This window comes from Erpetoichthys calabaricus, chromosome 3 (assembly GCF_900747795.2).
Source record: "Erpetoichthys calabaricus chromosome 3, fErpCal1.3, whole genome shotgun sequence".
Lineage (NCBI taxonomy): Eukaryota > Metazoa > Chordata > Cladistia > Polypteriformes > Polypteridae > Erpetoichthys > Erpetoichthys calabaricus.
The window spans coordinates 50,535,191-50,557,313 of NC_041396.2; the positions used below are offsets into that span (position 1 = coordinate 50,535,191).

At 35.7% G+C, this 22,123-nt stretch overlaps 2 protein-coding genes across 3 annotated transcripts in view; one reads left to right on the top strand and one right to left on the bottom strand.

Moving 5' to 3' along the window:
- The first annotated feature begins 988 nt into the window (after nt 1-988).
- Nucleotides 989-20,900, top strand: LOC114648024 (ankyrin repeat domain-containing protein 66). Of its 2 annotated transcripts, none has more exons than XM_028796801.2 (5): nt 989-1,203; nt 4,909-4,997; nt 13,856-14,024; nt 15,384-15,612; nt 20,629-20,900. In XM_028796801.2, exons 3-5 carry the CDS (start codon nt 13,877-13,879, stop codon nt 20,834-20,836), a joined length of 585 nt encoding a protein of 194 aa, XP_028652634.1. In that variant the 5' UTR covers nt 989-1,203; nt 4,909-4,997; nt 13,856-13,876; the 3' UTR covers nt 20,837-20,900. The 2 variants fall into 2 exon arrangements, with proteins under 2 accessions (XP_028652634.1, XP_028652635.1); XM_028796802.2 differs by having other exon boundaries at nt 989-1,188.
- LOC114648027 (adhesion G protein-coupled receptor F5-like) overlaps nt 17,749-22,123 on the bottom strand; it is a 395,766-nt gene continuing 391,391 nt past the window's right edge. The window contains exon 10 of the mRNA XM_028796807.2: nt 17,749-17,763. The gene's annotated coding sequence lies outside the window, so the exon portion shown is untranslated. The remainder of the gene's footprint in view (nt 17,764-22,123) is intronic.

Consider the following 22,123-nt stretch of genomic DNA (forward strand, 5'->3'; position numbering starts at 1 on the left):
ATTCAAAGCAAGCAATGTTTCACAACATGTCAAAGGAGGTTATAGGACCTGCCATTAAGAGTGCTGATAATGAAGAACCACAGGAAATGCAGATTTTAGTACTCAAAACTCCCAGATCAGTAAATTTGCCTAACAACACCTGTAGAACCACAAAAGTGGCTTCAAAACATCCATGTTCTGACTGCACATTTACATGAATAACTAAAGTAAGGTAACATTACTGTCCTGAACTGATAACATCAATTTTAGTGTTTTACTTTCTCTCAGTGTCAAGTCTTTTCTTCAGCTTCTTTCTCTCTTTCCTTGAAACCCCGTCAGTTAAAGTGGACAGATTGGAGGAATTTGGGGGTTGGGTGTTTCAGGAAGCAACCACATGGACAAAGCCTTTGCAGTAGAGGTTTTCACTGCTATTTAATACATTCTTTTAAGCAAAGTTGTCCCCAGATGTTTATTCTTGTTTGAGAATCTTGTTTGACCCAGCAACACTAGCAATAGATATGTATAGGCAGATTTCATTTGTAGCGTAAAACATTGACAAAGAAAAAACAAATTAAAAAATAAGAGTGTTAAAAAAAGAAAACAGCATGTATGACATCAACTTTGCTTTAATTGTTTCCATTGCTGCTATGCAGATAAAAACTCTTTAGTGTAATCAATGTGCAATACAAGTATACTGTATCTCCTTTAAATTTCCACTTTAACATTTCACACCAGGCCATCAGCATCCTCATCTCTTATTATTCTGGGTAAACAGAAGTTAAGAGTATCACCTTTATAAACTGCATTATTGCAAAGACTGTCAGTTCACTTACTATGAATAAATTTAACGAGTGCAACATTTGTACGTGATAGGTGATGTAGACTGGAAGTACGAGATACATTAATACAATAATGAGCCAGTAGGTGGTAGTGAGAAGCTTCAAAAAGTAACGCGTTTTCGAAATCTTGAACAAGTTTGGACCAGTTGAGTACCCGTACTCATGTTGACGGTCGAAACTGTTGCCATGGTTAACGATAACTGAACAAATCAAAAACGCAAGGACACTTCTATAGAGAGTATATTGCTTTTGTTCTGGATGTGGTGCTGGCCTTCCTGAAGTTAGATGTCATTCCACAATCATGCCTTGGCCCCAGAGATGAGCGAAATCTGCCATGTGAAATCTTGGCGAAGTTAAGGAGTTATGGCGAGTAAATAAGACATATGTTAGTTTTAATGTTCATTTCAGAATTATTTAGTTTACGAATAGCAGTGGCTTTCAGGGTGCTTACGTTGAACAGTAACCCGTTACCTACTTAGGCAATGTTTAAATAAACATGTAATCGTTCATTTATAATCGACTTTCGGTCGCTGTAGACTCCAGAAGTACTAAAACACAAAAGTAACTCTATTCTTTGGATGAAACAAAAATCAGAGAAAATACTTATATTATTTGTAATGCACGATGTATACGATTCCCTTTTGGGTCATTTGTGTATTCAGCAATGAGTTAATACCAGTAGCACTACTTTGAGCTGCCCTGTAAAACCAGTAGATCTCTTCAAAGGTTTACTAATAAATATATACTCTGATAGATTGGTGTCAGCCTGCTTAATTCAATTAACTTCACCTAAAAGGTGATCATGAAAATGTACCGCATTCCTACTGGTAAAAGATGATTTCTCCAAAACGCCCTGTTTATAAAGTTATTCGATATTACGTGCATGTTTTTTAAATACAAAATTACTTGTTAGTAAGTCTGTTTAAGTTATGAATCAGTTCTGTTCAAACAAGAAGGAAGTACACAACTGCAAGGACAGACGTTTAGGCCATTCAATTAGCATGCATGTGTTATACACTTCGACATTAGCTTTCTGCTTTGCAATGCCTTTAATTCTATAGTGCCAAAAAAGTTTAGCGGTTTATAACTGGATTAAGATACATCTTGTTGGAACAGAGTGTGTCATTTTTAAGAATATTTCAATATGTTATACATTTCTGAGAACAATTCTTTTAAATTTACTTGTATATTGTCTCTCAAATCTGAAGACTGCACTACATTTTTTCTGTGTACTTAATGTCATGAGACGTAGAACTAGGTTTAAATCTGTATATTCGGAGTGGGCTGTCAACATCAAAAGCATGTAAAACTTACTTGAATCCGTTTCATTTATAAAACTGTTGGTTGAGTGGGAGCTTCTTATCCTGACAATGTCAAGTCTTATTCAATGTGTTTCTCCAACCTTTTCTTTCAGTTTGAAACAATTGGACTTGGGAAAAAAAATTAACCCAGTTTGAAAAGAGTTCCTTTTCTTGCAAATTTCTTAAATTAAACATAGCAATGAAATGTCTGAATATATCTCTTTGTGTCATGTCTAGTAGTCATAGAGAAAGAGTCAAATCTACTGTAAAAATTTCAAAGCATCTTATAATTTATACTTAAAACTATTTTAGCAAATATTCAGTATTTTAAATATGTTGCTAGTGCTTATTATAATTAATTCGTATTGTTTATTTAGTTCACTTTAGTTAAAATGGATATATTTTAGATTGTTTCATGTTTACTTATTGCATTTAGTTTTTCTAGAGGGTTGTCCTTCTTATTATTCTGATAATTTTCATTAAGCAGAATACTTTGTTTTGCCATTTATTGTTGCATTTAATTTTTCTAGATGGTTGTTATTCTTATTATTCTAATAGTTTTCATTAAGCAGAATACTTTGTTTTGCCATTTACTGTGAAAATGAAAACATTTCCTTGGTGTGTACTCTGGAGCAAATAGCATTTAGCTGCTCAAGTGATGTGGGGTTTGGGAAGGTTCTGGGGTTTTAGAATCTTGAAGGGTGAGTGGATCTAATGTCTGCTAATTTAGTGACTACTATTGAGTCTTGAATATAGTCTTAACAAATGCAGTGTGTAAGGATATTGCTGTGAGGTTCTGTACACATGCTCTGGCTCTTCTTTTACACATTTTAGGTAGTTTAAAGAGTATGCAGTAACATTAGCTGTTTTTAAAATTAGGTCATACAGAGGAAAATCAAGTGGCTACAAAGATGTGAGATCAAAATACAGCCTGCTGGCCATCAATGACAGTGTCAATTGACTTGTTTGTTGTGGCTTCTCTACCTAGTTGATTCTGTATGTAGAAATTAAAATTATTAAAAAGTTCATTCTTAGGTGCCAGAATCTGTTGCTTGTAAAGCCGTTCATGGTTTCTGAAGCTATTACAAATGTTTCTCAATTCTTAAACTGACTGGACTACTGTTCAAAAATCCAGTGGAAGTGAACTCAGATTAACTGTAGGATCTCCCGAAAATTTGGCCTGTGAGGTCATAAAACATACTATTTGCTTATACATGTATAATACAATGCATTTAGTCATAACATAAACAAATAAGTATATAAGGATTGTCTGTTTCTTTCTTAATAAAACAAACTTAATTAATATTTTGCCAAATGCCTGAAATATTGGCATGCATTGTTTGTACAGTATGTTTGCAAACTATTGAGGCATCTGCCACCTGGTGGTGAAATACATTATTCCACTGTTTGTTGATCTCTTAAGTGCAGGATAATGGTCAATGTTCAGGGATTTGTAAATTCTTTGTAAACCTTAAAAAGTTTGGTGCCAATAGCTAAAATGGTGTAGGAGTGTATAGGGAACAGACTGACAAACGTTTAATTTTATGTGTGTAGATATTCCCTTAGTGGGGATATTTGTGTCAGAAATGAAATTTTAGATTTTTAGTAAATTAATTGCATTATATTTCATTTGCAGACAGTTTCAGATAGTGACTATGTTTAGGGACTTGTATTTATATAATTTACTGCATTTATAGGTTGTAAATATAGTATTTTGTATCATCCTGTTATTAATTCTTTAGGATCAATGAACTCCTTACCTTTGACTTTATGGGCAAATGGGTACAAACAATGTTGAAGCTAAGTTACAAGTGAATAGATTGTTTTGGCAATGACTTGTTATAGACTTTAAAATGCAAAATGCTGAACCATTTGGTATGTTTAACACTAAACTTCTGTAGTTTCTGTAGTAAAGTATTAATCCAGCTCTGATACATGTTCTAAGTAAGTGGGGGTTACCACCTCAAATTGGGGGATTCTAGAGTCTATTTTAGTTCAGAGAAAACAAGGAAATATGTCCTTATTTGTTTTATTTACATTGTCATTGTTATGGTTTCATTTTTTGCAGCTTATGTGTTTTTTTAATTAATTCTGAATTTGTGATTCTCTTTTAGGGAGCAATTGCTTGTTTGGTAGTATCCAAGAAGTAAAATACTTGGGCTGCCACTATATATCCCCAAGACTGCCACTCAAATTTTATTTTAAAGTGCAGGGATTTTTCTTTTATGAATTTGTTTTATTTGTTGCCAACTGATTTAAATGTATTACACTGGATTTACTATCAGACTGAGATTCATCTATCTCTGCTTACATGCTTTTATTACTATATAAGATCACTATTTGTTTTTTTATTTTAGGTTTATATTCCCAATATCAAAAGTTTATTTTAAGTCATGTTTATAGCCTTTGCAATAAGTATGGTGTATCAAATAATACAAAGTGCCCTGTGAGATATTGTAACTGTCAATTTTCCTGGAGTGGATTCCAGGAATTGGAAACACTAAACTTGGATTAAGCAAGTTAAGAAAATGCATAGATAGATAACGATAATACTATAATTTCCAGATAATTGTTTCAGATATTTGCTGTGCGATATTAAAGGTTAAGGTTAAGCATAGGTTCAGACCTCACTCCTGTTTTGTGGTTAAAAGCTATTCCATTTTATATGCTATACAACTTAATTGAAACTGCTTTATTGGCAAGTGATGAAAACTGTAAGGAGCACAGCAAAATTACAGTTTGTGCCAGTTAAAGAATTTTTGTAATTTTTTTGTTTTGTGTATCTTAAGGTAAACCAGGGAGGGACTGTGAAACAGAATTTCTTAATGCCACTGAAAAGTAAAATGGTGTGAGGGAGTATGTCATCAACGCTGAACAGGTAATAAAAGCAAATTCAGAAACTGAGTCCTACAAATAGAAAAAATGTCATTGTGTAGTTTAATGCAGACCCATTTGAAGACTATTTCAAGGAGGGTGTTCCTTCTGGTTGCCCTTGCGAAATCTCTGGAAACTATTTTTGTCTGACTGAAGAATACAGTAGTTCAAATGAGATTATTCACAAGTATAAATGCAATATTATAATAACTAATGGCAAGTCTCAGTTTCTCTTGTGAAGAGGTTTTGTGCTGCAGGTTTGACAGGGCGAGTGGCAGTAAGGCAGCCATTCCAGGAAAATATACGGCCTTGAAATACAGGCTGTGGACTTCTGCCGACTGGACAAAGTCTCCTCATCACAGTAGAAACTGAGTCTTGCTTTTTTGACCACTATTAAGCTGTGTTTGAAACTGTTGTGCTGTGAGGCACCTATCCCACAAGCTGTTGACCCTCAGAAAATTGTCTTCTGATTGGGTTGGGACTTTGGGTCTGCCAGATCTCTTCCTATTAGAGTTTCTTCCAAATTCCAATTACCTTTGGATTATGTAGAACAAGGACAGTGCAGGTCGGCTCCATGCCTCCACTTCTGATTTGGAAGGCTGGTTTGGAACCTGACACCGTCAATAACATTACCAGATGAGCTGACAGATGAGAACACTCACACATAAAGCAAGAGGTAAGTGTATAAAAGTGCCAAATGCTTTTATTAAACACAATCCAACAAAGCAAAGCAAATCAACAACAGTATCCAAAGTGCAGTGTTCAAATTAAAAGTCCATAAATAAATAATCCAATAAAAAAATGAGTGTCTTTATGGAGGTAAAAATCCAGTAAATATCCATAAAATAAGGTTAAAAACACAGGGAAGTAACTGTCCTTTCCAATTCGTAGCCCTGGTGCCCATTTAAAACTGACATCACCTCTGGTTGCCCTTTTTGGACCTTGCAGACAGAGGAGGAGTCCATCAGCAGGCACAGATAACCTTTTATACTGCCCTGCTCCACTCCGTGCCCACTGCTGCCAAATGGCTCCACCCGGTGAAATTGCTGTCCTCCCACCACTGCCTATTTATAGGCTAATCCTGGTGAGAGCACATTCCTGAGTGTGAAGGTCACCCCTGCTACCTGGTTGCTCAGCAGGATCGACCCTCTTCAAACCTGTCCCACTGCTTCACTCCCCTGCACTGCCTCTCTCAATCTCTGCTCATCTTTTCTTTCTTTTCCCTTCCTTCATTAACCTCCATTGTTCTTTTGATCTTTTTTCCCTTTCTGTCCCATGCAGGTTCCTCATATACTACCGCTTCAACCTGGGCACAGGTGTGAACGCGCTGTTCCCTCCAAGAAATCAATGAGTCACCTGACTGACTCATGGACTCACCTTTGCAATCAGCCAAGCACCCCCAGCCATCCTTGGAGCAAAACGTATTCGTGCACCCACCCACTCCTGAATAAAACCTGCACTTTACAGGGCGTGATTATTTAAAATCAGCATGGAGCTATTGACCACTCTTTACAAGGACATCACCGTACTCACTGACACTTAGATTTTTTATTTGCAATTTCCCTAAATGAAAGGCCTACATGTCTAAGGATAATAATGCTCTCTCTTATTTCATATGTTAATTGCCATTTTCTTGCCATTATCACTAGAATTTACAATTTTCTGAAAAACTCTTTTTTTCCAGTTTTTGCTAACCTAAACTTTAAATTTAAACCGCTGGTAGATTACTGCTTAACCGTTCACCATTTAGGCCATTTATAGCATTTCAACTGACTAAAGTTGAAGTAAAACTGGAAAAATTGACTTCTGACCAGTAGTTAATATATTTGGGTGACTTTTATCTGTAACTTGTCAAATCTGCTTTAAAGCTTTTCTGCACTGTTCTCTAAAGATGGCATTTGCAATGTATCATGATACCTGAGTCACAAAGTAATTTTGTATTTTTTTCTTTTAAATATTGTGATTCATATCTACAGTATACAGTATTAAAAATTTCTAAAGCTACAATAATTAGAAAAGTCATTGTCTTAATTTATCCAATGAAAAATTAAATTTTTAAATTTTAGAACTGGACTTCAGGTATCTCATCACTGGTACTACTCCGTGATGGTATATTATACACACATTTATACCTTATCTAATCTTGGTTCTGGGAGTATTATTATGAGATATGATCATTTAAATTTATAGAATGGCCGTCGAACCATATTTTGAATTAGAATGTTTTAAATTTTAAATATTTTTTGAATATGTACAAATCTGAAAACGTTGAAATTCTTGTTATGACTTGACAGACGTCCCATGTTAATTAAGCATTGAGGGGGTGGTCGGGGGGCATTGTTTAAGGCACATTAGGCTTGTTTTGTTGCATTTCACCACAGATAAAGTGTGACTGATCTGGATGACAGCAAATAAAATGTACAAATGAACTTGAAAACACTGAAGATAAATTTGAGAAACAGTTTTAGCTCAGGTTTCTTGCTTTTTCACCTTCTTTTTGATAAAATATATTAAGTTGTGAATTCTAAATTTTACATGAATCATCCTTCACACACTCTCCTCTAAGATAGAGATAGAGTTGGAGTTGGAAAGAACAGTTCTAAAACTCAGAAAAAGCTGGGACGGTATGGAAAATATAAATAAAAATAAACTGAAAGCAATGATTAGTGAATGATCAATGATCTTTGACCTGAAAAGAATGCAACAGTCCATTGTTTAATGTTACAACAAATGGTATTAATTCTTTTTCATAAAAAAGCACTTTTTGATTTTAATACTTGCAACATAATTTAGAAAAAGTTTATATAGTAAAGAATTTACCACTTTGTAATGTTGCCATTACTTCTCACAACACTTAATAAATGTTTAGGTACCGAAGACACCAATTTATTGAGTTTTTTAGGTGTAATTTTGTCCTTTTCTTCTTGCAAACAAGTCCTTAAGGTGTGCAGATGTTTGGGATCATTGTTGTTACATGTTGTAATTTCAATATGCTCCACATATTCTCAATTGGGAACAGATCAGGACTGCAGGCAGGCCAGTCGAGCACCCACACCCTCCTCCTATATAGCAATCCCTTTTGTAATGCGCACAGAATGTGGTTTTCCATTGTCTTACTAAAACATGCATGGGTGTCCAATGAAGAGATGTCACTTTGAATGCAGCATATGTTGCTCCAAAATATGCATGAACTTATCAGGACTGATGGTGTCTTCACAGAATTGCAAATGACCTTGTCCAGGGCACTGACACAACCCCATACCATCACAGGCACTGGCTTCTGGACTTGTAGCTGGCAACAGGCTTGATGGTTCTTTTCTTCTTTGGTCTGGAGAACACAATGTGCATTTTTCCAAAACAGACCTGAAATATTGATTTTTCCGACCACAGTACATATTTCTACTGTGTGATGGTCCATCCTAGATGACTCCAGACCTCAGAGGAGTCAATGGCACTTCTAGGCACTGCCATCATATGGCTTCCTTTTTGCACAGTTCGGTTGTAACCGGGATATACTCTAAGGATGAAGCTACCTATTGTGTTACTTGATAAAGCGTATGTCTGTGTTCCTTTCCTTTATGCACAAATTTTCTCCAGATTCCTTGAATCTTTTTAGTTATCTAATGGACTGTTGATGGTGAAATTATATACATATACTTTCAAAACTGTCTTTGGCAGACACTGTATTGTTTTTAAACTTTTGAATGATTTTTCTAACACATTTGTAGGAAAATTGGTAATCCTCAGCCCTTCTTTACTTATAAAGGACTAGGCCTTTCCTGGATGTAACTTTAATACCAAAGCATTATTATAATCACCTCTTGAACATCATCTGTTTCTACTCACATCTTTATTTGCCCCATCTCTACTTCTTTTGGAAAGTGTTGCAGGCCCTCAGTGTCAAAAGTGGATCTATATATTCATGAGAAAATTAAATTGACCAGACTAATCATTAAATATCTTTATACTGTTTGAGTTTGATTAAAAGTTGATGTGAATTTTGAAATCGCTACTTTCTACATTTTTAATACCTCCCAACTTTTTCCAAGTTGGGGTTGTAGTTTGCACGGTTTTTAATAAGGCAATGCTTAGAACTGCATGTTTCACATTAAGCCTTTTGTTTTCTGTAATATTGTTTAAACCAAATTGAACCTAAATGTTCAATTTAAAGGTCTACAGAGTATTTAAAATAATAATCTCTACTGCGGAGTTAACTGTTATGGCACTGTTGGAATGTAGAGGGAGTATATTGGTTATCCAAGTACCAATAAAGTTAATGCATAACTACCGTATATGTTGTGCAAAAAAAAAAAAAAATCCAATAATTAACTTTAGTGTCTCTGATGTTTTGGGCCATAAAAATGTTATAATACACTACTGCACTTTCCCCCCCACCTCTACAATTTCTCATTTATCTTATTGGCACAAACAAACTGAAGAAGACCCTCTTAATTATTAGATATAGTATTAAATAATAATAAGATAATTTTATGGTTGCATTTGTGTTGTAACAGTCAAACATTTGGGTCTTGGTTCTGTTTTAGCAAGTTTACACAGTTTTCCTTTGGGTACTCTGACTTTCTTATAGATGCAAATACATACTACTATGTTAAACCTGCTTGAGTGAGTGTTGCTCAGATGAAAGCACTCCATGATAATGTGGTATCCCATTGGGCTTGGTGTCTGCCTTGAACATACTGTTGCTGAAACAAGCTTTTTGTGTTCCTGAGTGGGACAACTGAAATATTTTACATCTTCCCAAGCATGGAACAATGATATTCACATACACAATATATGGTGATTTCTTCACCACAATTCTTTTTAGATGTAAGAAATTAGATTATTGTGAATAATACATGATGCGGCAGACTGCTAAAGTCTTTTTTTTTTAAGTTGGTCAAGAAGGAAAGGTTAAGGACACTTTTTATAAAATTAATCACTAGGGTGAAAAAAGTTGCCAATTGAAATAATGTTTAAATATATATATTATTAATGGATTAATGATTAAGATGGATTTTCATCCTCATGTGAGGTTGTTTTCTGATAACACAGATAGTAGTGGTTGTTTTATCACAGTGTACAGATGACACATTTTCCATTACACTTGGTTTTCACATGTGTTATAATTCACATAGCAAGATAACATGAAAAAAATACTTGTATTAACATTAATAATATTTTGTAATGGTGGCATTTTTGTGAATATCTTTGTATGTTCATCTTTGTATGTGTTGCATATTTATGAAAACAAATGTCATTTTGAATTGTATTGTCTCAGTTGTAACAGGCATGCTTTTTATGCAATAATAATGGGGTCACATATATATCATTCTCAGACCCACTTAATCCAGTACAGGGTTATGGGAGATTGGAGTCTATCCTGGCAGCACTGGGAACAAGGCTGGAACCAGCCCTGGTCTGAGTGCCTGTCCATAGCAGGAATACACTCACATTTACACTTACACAAAGCCAGTTTTAGAATTGTCAGTCAAACTAACACGTCTTTGGAAATGTGTGTGGAAAATCGGAATACCAAAAAAAAAAAACCCACCCATGCAAGATAGGCTTTAGAATAAGAAGGATGTATACCTGTATACATCCATCTGTTTTCTGAAACTGACTACTGTAGATACTCGCATATAAGTCGAAAAATTTATGCCTTAAAAAAGCAGAATCGACTTATCTGCGGGGCAACACAATTGTCCATAGAATTTGGGTAATGACATTGTACACTCAACGCTTCACGGTGTTAAGTCACCGGTCATCTGCCGTTTCCCATGGTCTTTGAAATAATTATAAGCCAGCAATACTATTGCTAATTAGCTAGTTTTTTTCTAATTTCATTAAATAATTCTTTAAACTGTGAAATACTTGAATTTGAGCATTAGTTTTTGCAGGTTTTGGATAACAAACATACCATTAGCTGCCACGTGCAACCAGATTTGGAATCAAAAGAACCAAGGCAACACATGCTATCAATGCAATGCAAGCGTAGCCCGTGATTCAAAAAATTTCTCTGCCTACCTGTTTGTCTTGTCTGACAGTAGCTGAAAAGCAGCATCAGGAGAGAGCAGCCTGAAGTAGTCCAGCAGCGGGTGATCTGTCGTGTCCAACAGCAAGCCATGCTGTCTTGTGAAGTCCGGTAGCCAGTTCGGCTCCCACGGATCAATGTCTGGGTATTCCTCCCACGCGAACCTTGCCGTAGCTGCATCGGCTGCGCGAATGCGTTCAGCTGGCGCGGCATCGGCTGGTGTCCGATCAGCTGATGTCGGCTTCTCACTCTCTTGCTTGATTCTTGATCACTGTCAATAAAATCCGATTCTAAAAAATCAGAGTCTGACTCAGCGATAATGTACAAAACACCGTCTGCCAAGTGTTTTCTTTTCTGCACTCGCTTCGCTCCCATGTGACATATCGACGTCATCTTGCCTTTGTTTATATTTCGCCATCAATGCGATGCAAGTGCACCCTGCAATTCAAAAAATTTCTCTGCCTACCTGTTTGTCTTGTCTGACAGTAGCTGAAAAGCAACATCAGGAGAGAGCAGCCTGAAGTAGTCCAGCAGCGGGTAATCTGTCGTGTCCAACAGCAAGCCATGCTGTCTTGTGAAGTCCGGTAGCCAGTTCGGCTCCCACGAATCAATGTCTGGGTATTCTTCCCACGCAAACCTTGCTGTAGCTGCATCAGCTGCGCGAATGCGTTCAGCTGGCGCGGCATCGGCTGGTGTCCAATCAGCTGCTGCCGGCTTCTCACTCTCTTGCTCGATTCCTGATCACTATCAATAAAATCCGATTCTGAAAAATCATAGTCCGACTCAGCGATAATGTGCAAAACATCGTCTGCCTAGTGTTTTCTTTTCTTTTGTAACATATCGACGCCATCTTGCCTTTGTTTACATTTCGCAACTCACGCACACGCAAGGATTAGTTGCTGAGTCAATGAGTCTAGCATTTCTCCAAGCACAGAGGGAATGCTTGTGACGTGACAGTGAGTTTTGTCGCCATTAACAGCTGATTGTCGCCCTCTATCTCTGATAGCTGTCAAGTTTTACCCTCGACTTATACGCGGGTCATAACAAATTTCGTAGTTTTCAGCTTAAACAATACACTCGACTTATCTACGAGATCGACTAATACACGAGTATCTACGGTAATTTAGGTTTTAGCTTCACAGAGAGTTGGGAGGCCATCACTGGGCTCATTGGTCTGCACACTGTGACTCAATTATTCTAGGTCAATTTAGAGTTGTTACTTGGACTTATATATATTTTTGGATATGAAAGTGAACTGGAATACCTGAAGAAAATCCCACACAGAGACTGACTTGGCTGGGATTCAAAAAGTCTCTTCTGCCAAATGTTAGGCACCAGTGTTAAACACTGTACCACAGTGGAGTCCATTTAAGTACATACACTGGTTTCTGAGTGTCTATACATTATATTTAAAATATGAATTGTTTTTTCATAATGTATATAAGTTTGGAGGGTCATTTTGTCATGTGTACATAGTACATTGAAATTCTTACTTGCATGTGCTAATCAACATGCAACATATCACCATTGTCCAACACCATAATTAGCAAGCATAACTACCTCACCTATAATGTATGCACTATATAATTCTAAAGGACTTACATGTCCCTAGTCAATTAGATTTGGTTGGAATCAGGTACTCAAGCTACTTTCCTGAGACATTTTGCTTCATAATGTGCTTTTATAAATTTCATTACATAATCTGGTTAATATTAATGTATCTGCTCACTGAATTATGGTTTGCTCTGCTGTGATAGAATTTAAAATGATTCAGATTTTCAGAAATCTGTTTGGATAAATGAATAGGCTAAAGTGTGGTCTTAATTGTAAATGGCACTGGGAGGAGTGAATCAGGGTTAACTATCTTCAACAATCATTTTATATGGTACTATTGTTATGTAAACACCATCTTTAATAAAGTATCTATCTATCTATCTATCTATCTATCTTTAGCTGCTTTCGGATATTGAAGTACTAACTTTATTTTATATGTGTGTATCATTTTTTTTTTGTACTTGAAACAAAGGCAGGCTAGTGACTTGTCGTGTCAAATGTGGAGATGTGCAGAAGGAGGAGGTCAGGTGTTTGTGTGTATTGTATATGAATGAATGGCATAATAATAATAATAATAATAATACATTTTATTTATATAGCGCCTTTCCCATGCTCAAAGCACTTCACAGAGTTTAAGAAAGAACGGCAGGGTATAAATAAAGAAGAGTAAGATAGTAAATTCAGAGAAAAGCCTAACAGACAACATAGTTGATGGTCTAGCACATACACAAACAGGTTACATGAGCATCTTGATATATAGGTACACTGAAAGAAGGGTAATAAAGTCAGGTAGAGCTAAAAGTCTTCCTGAACAGATGAGTTTTGAGTTGTTTTTTAAAGGAGTTCATGGAGACAGATGATTTAATTAATTTCGGTAGGTCATTCCAGAGTCTGGGCGCTATACAGCTGAGGGCCCTGTCACCCATGGAGTGTAGATTAGTGTGGGGCACAACAAGATTGCCAGAATCAGTGGACCTTAGTGGGTAGACAGGTACATAGTGATGGGGAAGGCCACATATACGGAGAGTTTCACACTTTAGTGTTGAACCTGCCATCCATTTTCTAACCCACTAATGCAATTTAGGGTAGTAGGAAGGACTAATTATTTTACTAACTGTAATTCTAGAATTGTAACTACATATGTACGCTTCTTACAACCACAGAGATTCTTGATTAGCCAATAAAAATAGTAAATGTTCTTGAAAACGTACACTCCTCACACAAATATTTTTAATGGAAATGTTAAAAATGAGGTTAAAGTTGTTTGTTTTTGACAGAGGGAGTCTACATTAGTCAAGATGTCAGAGATGATGAGATTGCACCAGGCTGCAGCTGCTGGGGACGTTGAGCTGGCCACTGACAGCTTGAAAAAGAACATATGTAATCCAAATTATAAAGACATTGATTGGGACTACAGGACTCCTTTGCACTGGGCTGCACTAAAAGGTAAAACTCTTTACTGAAATGGCCTAAATACCAAAGTTGTGACATTAAATAAAAATAGTGTTACTAGCAGTGTGGACTAGTGGCTAAGGTGGTGGACTGAAAGTAAAAGGTTGTTCAGTCTTGTACCCTGACTCTCTGGTGATGCTGCTGCTACCAGGTAAATGTATTATGAATAAGGAGGTTCAAGGCCTGTATAAGATGTGTAGAAGAGGAAGTAGAGAGAAAACAGAAAAAGCATATAATAAGCATCTAACAAACAGGAAATAAAACAAAGCTGCAATGTGAGTGATATGGGGCAAACTTCAAGAGATTATTTGTTTATTCAAATTATTCTGTTGGTAGCTTTACCTGTATCTTGTCACTGGACATTTAAATAATTTCATTTTTGGCAAGGATAATTTTTTAACTGAATAATAGACAGACCATATAGAATACAAGAGTGAGCATTCTGGATAATATTCACAATATCTCATCATCCATCTATGTTCAATATTTACTGATACACTGTATGTATTTCAAAGTATGAAAGCTTATGCAGTTTTTCATATATATCAATTTCTCACACTATATCACATCATAACACTTTTTGTAAACCTGGTTCTTCTATTACAATGTCATAGTAGACATAAGTCTGTTTTAGTGCAGTAGGTTCAAAGCAAAAAAAAAACCTTATGATGGGATATATGGTATGCTCACCTCCATGGACACTTGTGCACTGTTGGTGATGGAGGGCCAATTTGGAGTTGTCAGGTAAGCTAAAATGGAAACCCAGAAATACCTGGTGAAAGAAAATAATATGGAAGCAAGGAGAATTTATGCATTTGCATTATGTTTATATAATATATCATAGCAATATCTAATTAGCATATACTGTATATATGTATTTTGTGCATTTGACATAAGTTTGTGATACAGTAAGTAAATATTGAGCATATTGAAAGACATGCTGATTGTCACAGAATAAAGCAGAGGTAAGAACTGAACAAAGGGACCTAAATTTTAAAATACAGTGCCATATTTAGTGCATGTCAAACATTCATAACTTCAGCTGCTTTACTGAAAGAAAATTGAAACAAATTACCTAAAATTCGAATGTTGCAAGGAGTATGTTTACTGATTTGATATAGCTGTGAATTAAGATATTGGCTATTATTAAAGCATTCAGCCACAGTAGCCAAACACAGCCAAGCTTCTTTTTCTCATTCCTGACAGAAAGTGTAAAATATTAATAGGCTGATTTAACAAATAAGTACCTTCAGCACTTATTACAGACTTGACTTGACACTTGAAATATTTATGAAAGGTTGAAAATATAAGTATACTGAACTTACTTCTGTGTTTCTGTTTTTATCTTCTCAGGACACACTGAAATTGTAAAAATTTTGATTGAAAATGGAGCTCGACCATGTCTCCAAACAGATGCTGGCTGGACTCCAGCACACTATGCTGCAGAATTTGGACGCCTGGGAGTTCTTAAAGTCCTCCACTCAATGCATGCACCTATTGATAAGAAAGATCTGTTTGGTGATACACCATTAAGAATAGCATCCATTTATGGACACAGGGATTGTGTCAAGTTTTTAGAAATGTGAGCAAACTAACAATTGTTGATTAATAATGAACAATAACAATAAAGTGTAGCATGGTGGCACAGTGGTTAGAACTATTGCTTCACAGCTCATGTGATCTCGGATTGTCTTCCTGTCCAGTCACACCTTATGCTGCAGGTTCTGTTGGTGTTCATTTTCATTTTATTTGGGCACTTCACACAGCCCAGTAAAATTGTATGTATTAGGCTATTTTAGGTGGGTTCCTGACTTTGGCTCCTTGTTGGTTATTGGGATAGGGTTCAGCTCCTGCAGCAGAGTAATGAATCACAGTAAGCATTACAATATGCAGGAGTATACCCAGTGGGGAAAAAAAATAATTTATAGGCAATTTTATAACCATATCTATTATAAAAAAAAAATCCTGGGAGGGAGACTAGTGAGACGAGGCATGATCTTCTCGGAAGACAATTTGACGTCCCGCGAGAGACACTTTAACGTCACACAAGACAAGGCAGTGAGACAGCATTTAAAACAAGTTCACGGACATCTAACCAAGCAGTTGTTGGAATGCTTTTGGCAGACAGACATCACGTGCTTCCAGCTCTTAAAACAACGACAAGCAGATCACGCAGCTTGCCAGCAGCAGCAGGAAGCCAGCAGATGATGTGACCGCTTTTCCTTAGCGTGCGTTCAGCACCCCCACTTTCACAACACGAGCGGCAGAGACGCGAACTGGAAAAAGGACAGCTGCTGTACAGGCTTTTAAATGATCAACAAGCGGCGTCACAAAAAAGAACATGCAACTCAACAGCAGCAGCAGAAAGACATCAGATGATCTGACGGCATGTCCTTAGCGTGTGTTCAGCCGTCCCCCCTTCACAACACGAGCAGCATTATACGTCCTGTGAGAAAGATTTAACCACGCCCGGGGTCAGAAATAAGTATTGTTTTTACAAAAGTTTTAAAGTAAAAGTGAAAATAATGCATATGTAACACTTCCCATGAAAATAATTTCTTTAAATTGTATATCTGTTAAAACAAACCCGGGGGTGGGCAAGCGAAGCGAGCAGGGGGCGGAGTCACCTAGTCTTATTAAAAAAAGTAAACAAATAGATGTCTTCAGAACAATTGATCAGAAGGACCTGAAGTTGTGCATGCCATAGCAGTAGACCCCAGAGATTCACTTTGTAATGTTACTCCTTTTCACAAAACTTTGGAAAACAGGGATCAGTAATATAGGCTGATTTGTTCTTTACCAGTGGTTCAACCTTCTAAGAGCCACTCCCAGAAGGTTAAAAATTTCAAATACTAGGGGGCTTTACCCCCTGTTCGCTTCACTTGCCTACCCCTGGGCCAGAGCTACGCACTAACCACTTTGCGGTTCAGGCACTCGCATATGGGGATGCAGATGTACAATTTAAACAGATTGTTATATTCATGGGAATTGTTACATATGTATAATAGAACTAACTATTTTACATTACAGCTAGTAATTAACCACATTAAAAACTAGTAAAACGTAATACTTTGAAAGTAAATTATGTTTCATGTTGCATTAGAGTTATTCGTTGCATTAATCGATTTCGTTCTGTTTGGATTTGAAATTAACACACAAATACTTTTTAAACTGCACATTTACTGTAAACTTCAGTAAAAACAATTTATTGAATTAAAGTTTCATCAATATCGCATTGAATTTTGATTCTGTGTTTAGACTTAAATCGTGACAACGCAACATATACTGTAACTGCCCGTTAGTGAATTTAGTTTCTTTCTCTCTAATAAATAAACTGACTTTTTTGAATGTTTGTCCCTGTGATTTGTTAATTGTCTTTGCAAAAGCTACTCTAATGGGAAACTGTTAATGTTTAATACGAATGGCATATCAAGATCTCCTTTGGTGTCTAATGTTATCTGAGAAAGATATACTACATTACCTTTCTTGGATACATCCTTCTTTCAACAGTAATTTGGGCGGTGAAAGACTGTATGGTGTTAACAGTTGTAGATATTCTTTGGGATATTTTAAGTTGATGTTTTCATCTTCCGCACGATCGCCACCAACTGTTTCAGCATAGTCTATTGATATGCATTTAACCAATTTGCCGTGTAACCAATTGACAATTTTTAGTTAATTCATTTGACTTCATCATTTCTCGGTGCTAGGATTGCCTGTTTACTCATTTCTTCTATTGATAACTCATCGGGATGAAATTCTTCAATAAGATTTGGACATAATAAGTATTCTTTTATTGGGAACTTAAAATGAGGAAAACATAATAATTTATAATACAATACAATTTATATTTGTATAGCCCAAAATCACACAAGAAGTGCCGCAATGGGATAATTTATAAGAGGTAACAGAGCAGGAACTGCCATGTGCATGGTTGAATATGGTTGAGAGGAGGGCATGACTTGAAAAAATCTCATGGCCAAAGTCTCGTCTCGCGGGACTTGAAATTATCTCTTTGAAAAAGTCTCGTCTCAGGATTTCATTTTATAATAGAGAGATATGTATGTGGATTATCGTTGTGGACTATTTCAGGTAAATTATTATAAATATAATTTTATTTATGATTTCTTAATCCTTTACTATGGATCTAGCACACTATGGACCTCTATTAAATAGTGAAAAATAACATTTCAATTACAATCAAAAATATTTAGACTTTAAACATTTAGTTTGAAGCACACATTTCAATATTTCAAATAACTGACACAACTATTGTGTATTATGAACTTCAATCTAATGAAGTAAATGATTACATTTCTTATGAATACCCTGAGTTAGGGTGGCTAATGCTAATTCAGACTTTTTATATTATGAACAGCTCATTTTGAAGTTATACCTCTGTAATTTAGTGCATTAAATCAAGCACTTTTAACTTTACTTCTGTTCAGACTGAAAAGATTCTGCTCCTTTGGCATTATATTATTAAGCTCTGGAATGAGAGAAGTTTTTAATGTCATTTAATTCAATTATATCTTTATAGTTTAACTTTGGCGTAAATTGCTTTGTAAGGCACTTTGTGCTACTGGTGCTCATTATGAAAGATACTATATAAAATAAAGATTGCTTACTAATGCAATGTGTAATTTAACCTGATCTGACTGGCCTTCCTTTGCCTGCCAAGTATCTTCTAAACTTTTATATTTGCTTTTTTTTGCAAAATGAATATGTACCTGACCATAGAGTAAACATTTAACTCAAGAGTTCCCAGTATATGGTCTGCATGTAATATATAGAGTATTACTTTGGTGAAATGCAAACTATGCCACTGGTGCTTAGAGACTTGTTATTTTATGAAACTGGCCTCTATTTTTAAAATACACAGTATGTTTATATGTGTGCCACAATTGTAGGCATATATATTTCATTTTTATTCAAGAATATCCACAGTTATTCTAAATTCACTTTTTTTGCAGAGGTGAATTAGATAGATAGATAGATAGATAGATAGATAGATAGATAGATAGATAGATAGATAGATAGATAGATAGATAGATAGATAGATACTTTATTAATCCCAATGGGAAATTCACAATTAATGGTCAGATGCAGTTAAATGTATCTAATCACACATTTTCAAACCTGCTTATTTAATTCAGAGTCGCATAGAGCAAGAACCTATCTTGGCCGAAATGGGATAAAGGCAGGAACTAACCCTCACATCATTCTTATACACCCACCACACAGTCAAACCAGGCCTGTTTAGGAAGTGAGTGGAAATTAGAATACCATGAAGGCACAAGAAAAGATACACACAAGCCGCATCCAGAGTAGCTTTTACCCAATGCCTCAGGAGCTGTGAGGAACAAGCAGAAACTACTGCATAATCATGTAGTTTTATGTGTTCTCTACTCCATGCTAAACTGAATAGTGTTCATTATCACCCATTTTAAATTGCATCATTATTTCTCAGTTATTTTAATATTTCCAGTATGTGAGAGTGACTTCTGCCTCTCCCTGCAGCCTATTTTGAGATTAAATAATAACTTACAAAAATGTTTAATGAAAATCAGATATGCATGTAAAATAAAGGATGGTATATGGCTGCAAAACCAAATGATTTTATAAATATTTTGTTTTTTTCTTCAAAACACTCAGTGGTGTGGTACATTGGAATTTTCTTCTCAATATGAGCACAGCTGTGCATGTCCTTTTGGCATTTAGGGCTGCATCGCATACTAGACACCTATGGGATGTAATGGGGTTTATGTAAATACAGCTGAGTTGTGTAGAATGACAGAAAAAGCAGAACAATAAGCAGGTATCTGTCCATGCGAATCAGACAAAGCTAGCACGTGGTTTGCTTATTGCTGTACTGAAGAAAATCAGATCATCATGAACTGTAGCTTAAAAAGGTCACTAGTGGTTCGCCGAGGAATAGGGCTTTCTAATCAAACAATCTCTCAGTTTCAGGTAGAAGTCAAGACCCAGGATAAGTACATGAAGTGAATGGAAGCAAGAGGTAGAAACAGTTACTGATCCAATATTTGGTCACAACTGTCCAGAGATTCTTATATTCAACTGACAAAGCAAGAGGGCTGATATCACTGAGGTTGCAGTTTCTCCAGATGAAAACATCTAAATTGCATATATGAAGAAGATCAGAAAGTATGAACATTTTCCTGTATAGTGTAGTCTGTTGTCTTCTCTTGCTTCCTGCCTTGCTACCCCTCTTATGTTATGTACTTTAAAACTTTTCATATCTGGTCACCAGGGTATTTGGATATAATGTATTTGTATATGTAAATTAAAGCATAATCTTTATTTTATATAGTTCCTCTCATTCTGAAATCTAAAGCAGTGCACATGATCATGGAAATGATAACATTAATAAACTATTCTTATTAGAAGTAATGTATTTAGAGACACTAGAGGGGATATTTTGGCTAAGTTGTAAGTAGCAATTTCTATTTCCACTCCAAAGTATCACTTGAATAATGGACTCACATTTGAAGTCTCCATTATTTGACTTATTTTGTTTTTATCTTTTGACTGCATTGATCTAACACATATTTTGATGAGAAACCTACTGTTTTTACAGTGCTGAGCAAGAATGTAAGGATTATCGCCTGACAGCAGAATTAAAAGGGATACCCTTGGACGAAATCGATGAAGAATGGGAGAAAAAGAAAGACATGGTAGAGCGCAGGAGAAATTCAGATGCACTAAAGAAGTACAATGGAGCCTTGAAGTCAGGTTGTAATAAGGGATCAGAATTAAATATGAAATTGGAAAAAAATACTTTGTAGAATGTTGCTTTGTATACTCCTGTTAAGATGTAGTTATTCCATATTGCAAGGGTGCAAAAATATTTTTACATATCACTAATTCTGCATTGACCTTCACCAGTATGTGTTGTGCTTTGTGGTGTAGAAATAGGCAGGGTTTTGTACAATAAGGTCCAAAGTCTTGTCTTAATAGGCAAGTGCAGAAGCACTGACTTAAACTGACATTATGGTGTTCCATCTCCTCTACTCACACATGATTTTAAACAATGGTACACATCCCTGTCAAGATTCAGTGGTTAAAAAAAAAAATTAGAATGTTTTTCTTTTCTAAAATTTTCCCTTCTGTTACTCCATCCTGTGTGAGTATATTTTTGGTGCATACTTCTATTGGTGTATAAGAAAAGCAATGCAGATTAAAATCTTTAAATGTAGGTACAAAAACATTGAAATGCATTAAATTAACTGAACTCTAAGTTATAATGCCAGAGAACTATTCGGAATTGTCAGAAAAACACATGTAAAAGATTTTATAATACATACACATGCTTATCTGTAAAGTGATGCTTGATCATGTTTTTGAGTTAGAAGTAAGCTTGAAAAGAATAATGAAGCAATTCACTATCATGTACATAGAATCTAATTGTTGGGAAGTATAAATGTTGCAAAAGGCTTAGTGAAATGTACCCAAATTTTTAAAAAATCTGTATTCCATTGACTAGTTGAGAGGCACCATCAACAGTTCACTTTAGCTAGACACTTCATTATATTTTCTTTGAAGTTTTTCTTTATTTCATGTTTTCCTGCCCTGCAGCTGTTTGATGCTTTTTTTGCCTTTATCTGTTAGGATGCAACCATGTAAACTAACAGTTTTTGTTGGTTATCTCACCAAAGATTCATGCAGTATCAATACCAATGCTTACCTTGTTAGTGCAGGGCCCTGTATAGTTTTGATATTTTAGTGAATTATATTCTGGTCCTGGAGGGACACAGTGGCCTCGGGTTTTTTTATTTTTTAATCAGTTTGTTCTGAGTCTTTTATATAACACTGCAGTTAGTCCCAGTTCTTCAGAACATTAGTTCTAGTTTTGCATATAATTATTTCTGTAGACGGTCATGGCATTACCTTGACAATCAACAGCAGTTGCAAAGAATCATTCAAATCTGAATTGAGTGTACTGCCAGGCATTCTCACTCATACAGGGAAAATTTAGATGTACATTATTATCATGTCTTTTGCTATGCATTATTTAAAGGTTTTTACTAATAGACAATAAATTTGTATTCTCTGCAAAGCAAAACCAAAAGTTA

Coding starts and splice junctions, on each gene's coding strand:
- LOC114648024 (XM_028796801.2), top strand. CDS start 13,877: ATGTCAGAGATGATGAGATTGCACCAGGCTGCAGCTGCTGGGGACGTT. Junction 14,025..15,383: donor GCACTGGGCTGCACTAAAAG/GTAAAACTCTTT, acceptor TTATCTTCTCAG/GACACACTGAAATTGTAAAA. Junction 15,613..20,628: donor TGTGTCAAGTTTTTAGAAAT/GTGAGCAAACTA, acceptor CTGTTTTTACAG/TGCTGAGCAAGAATGTAAGG.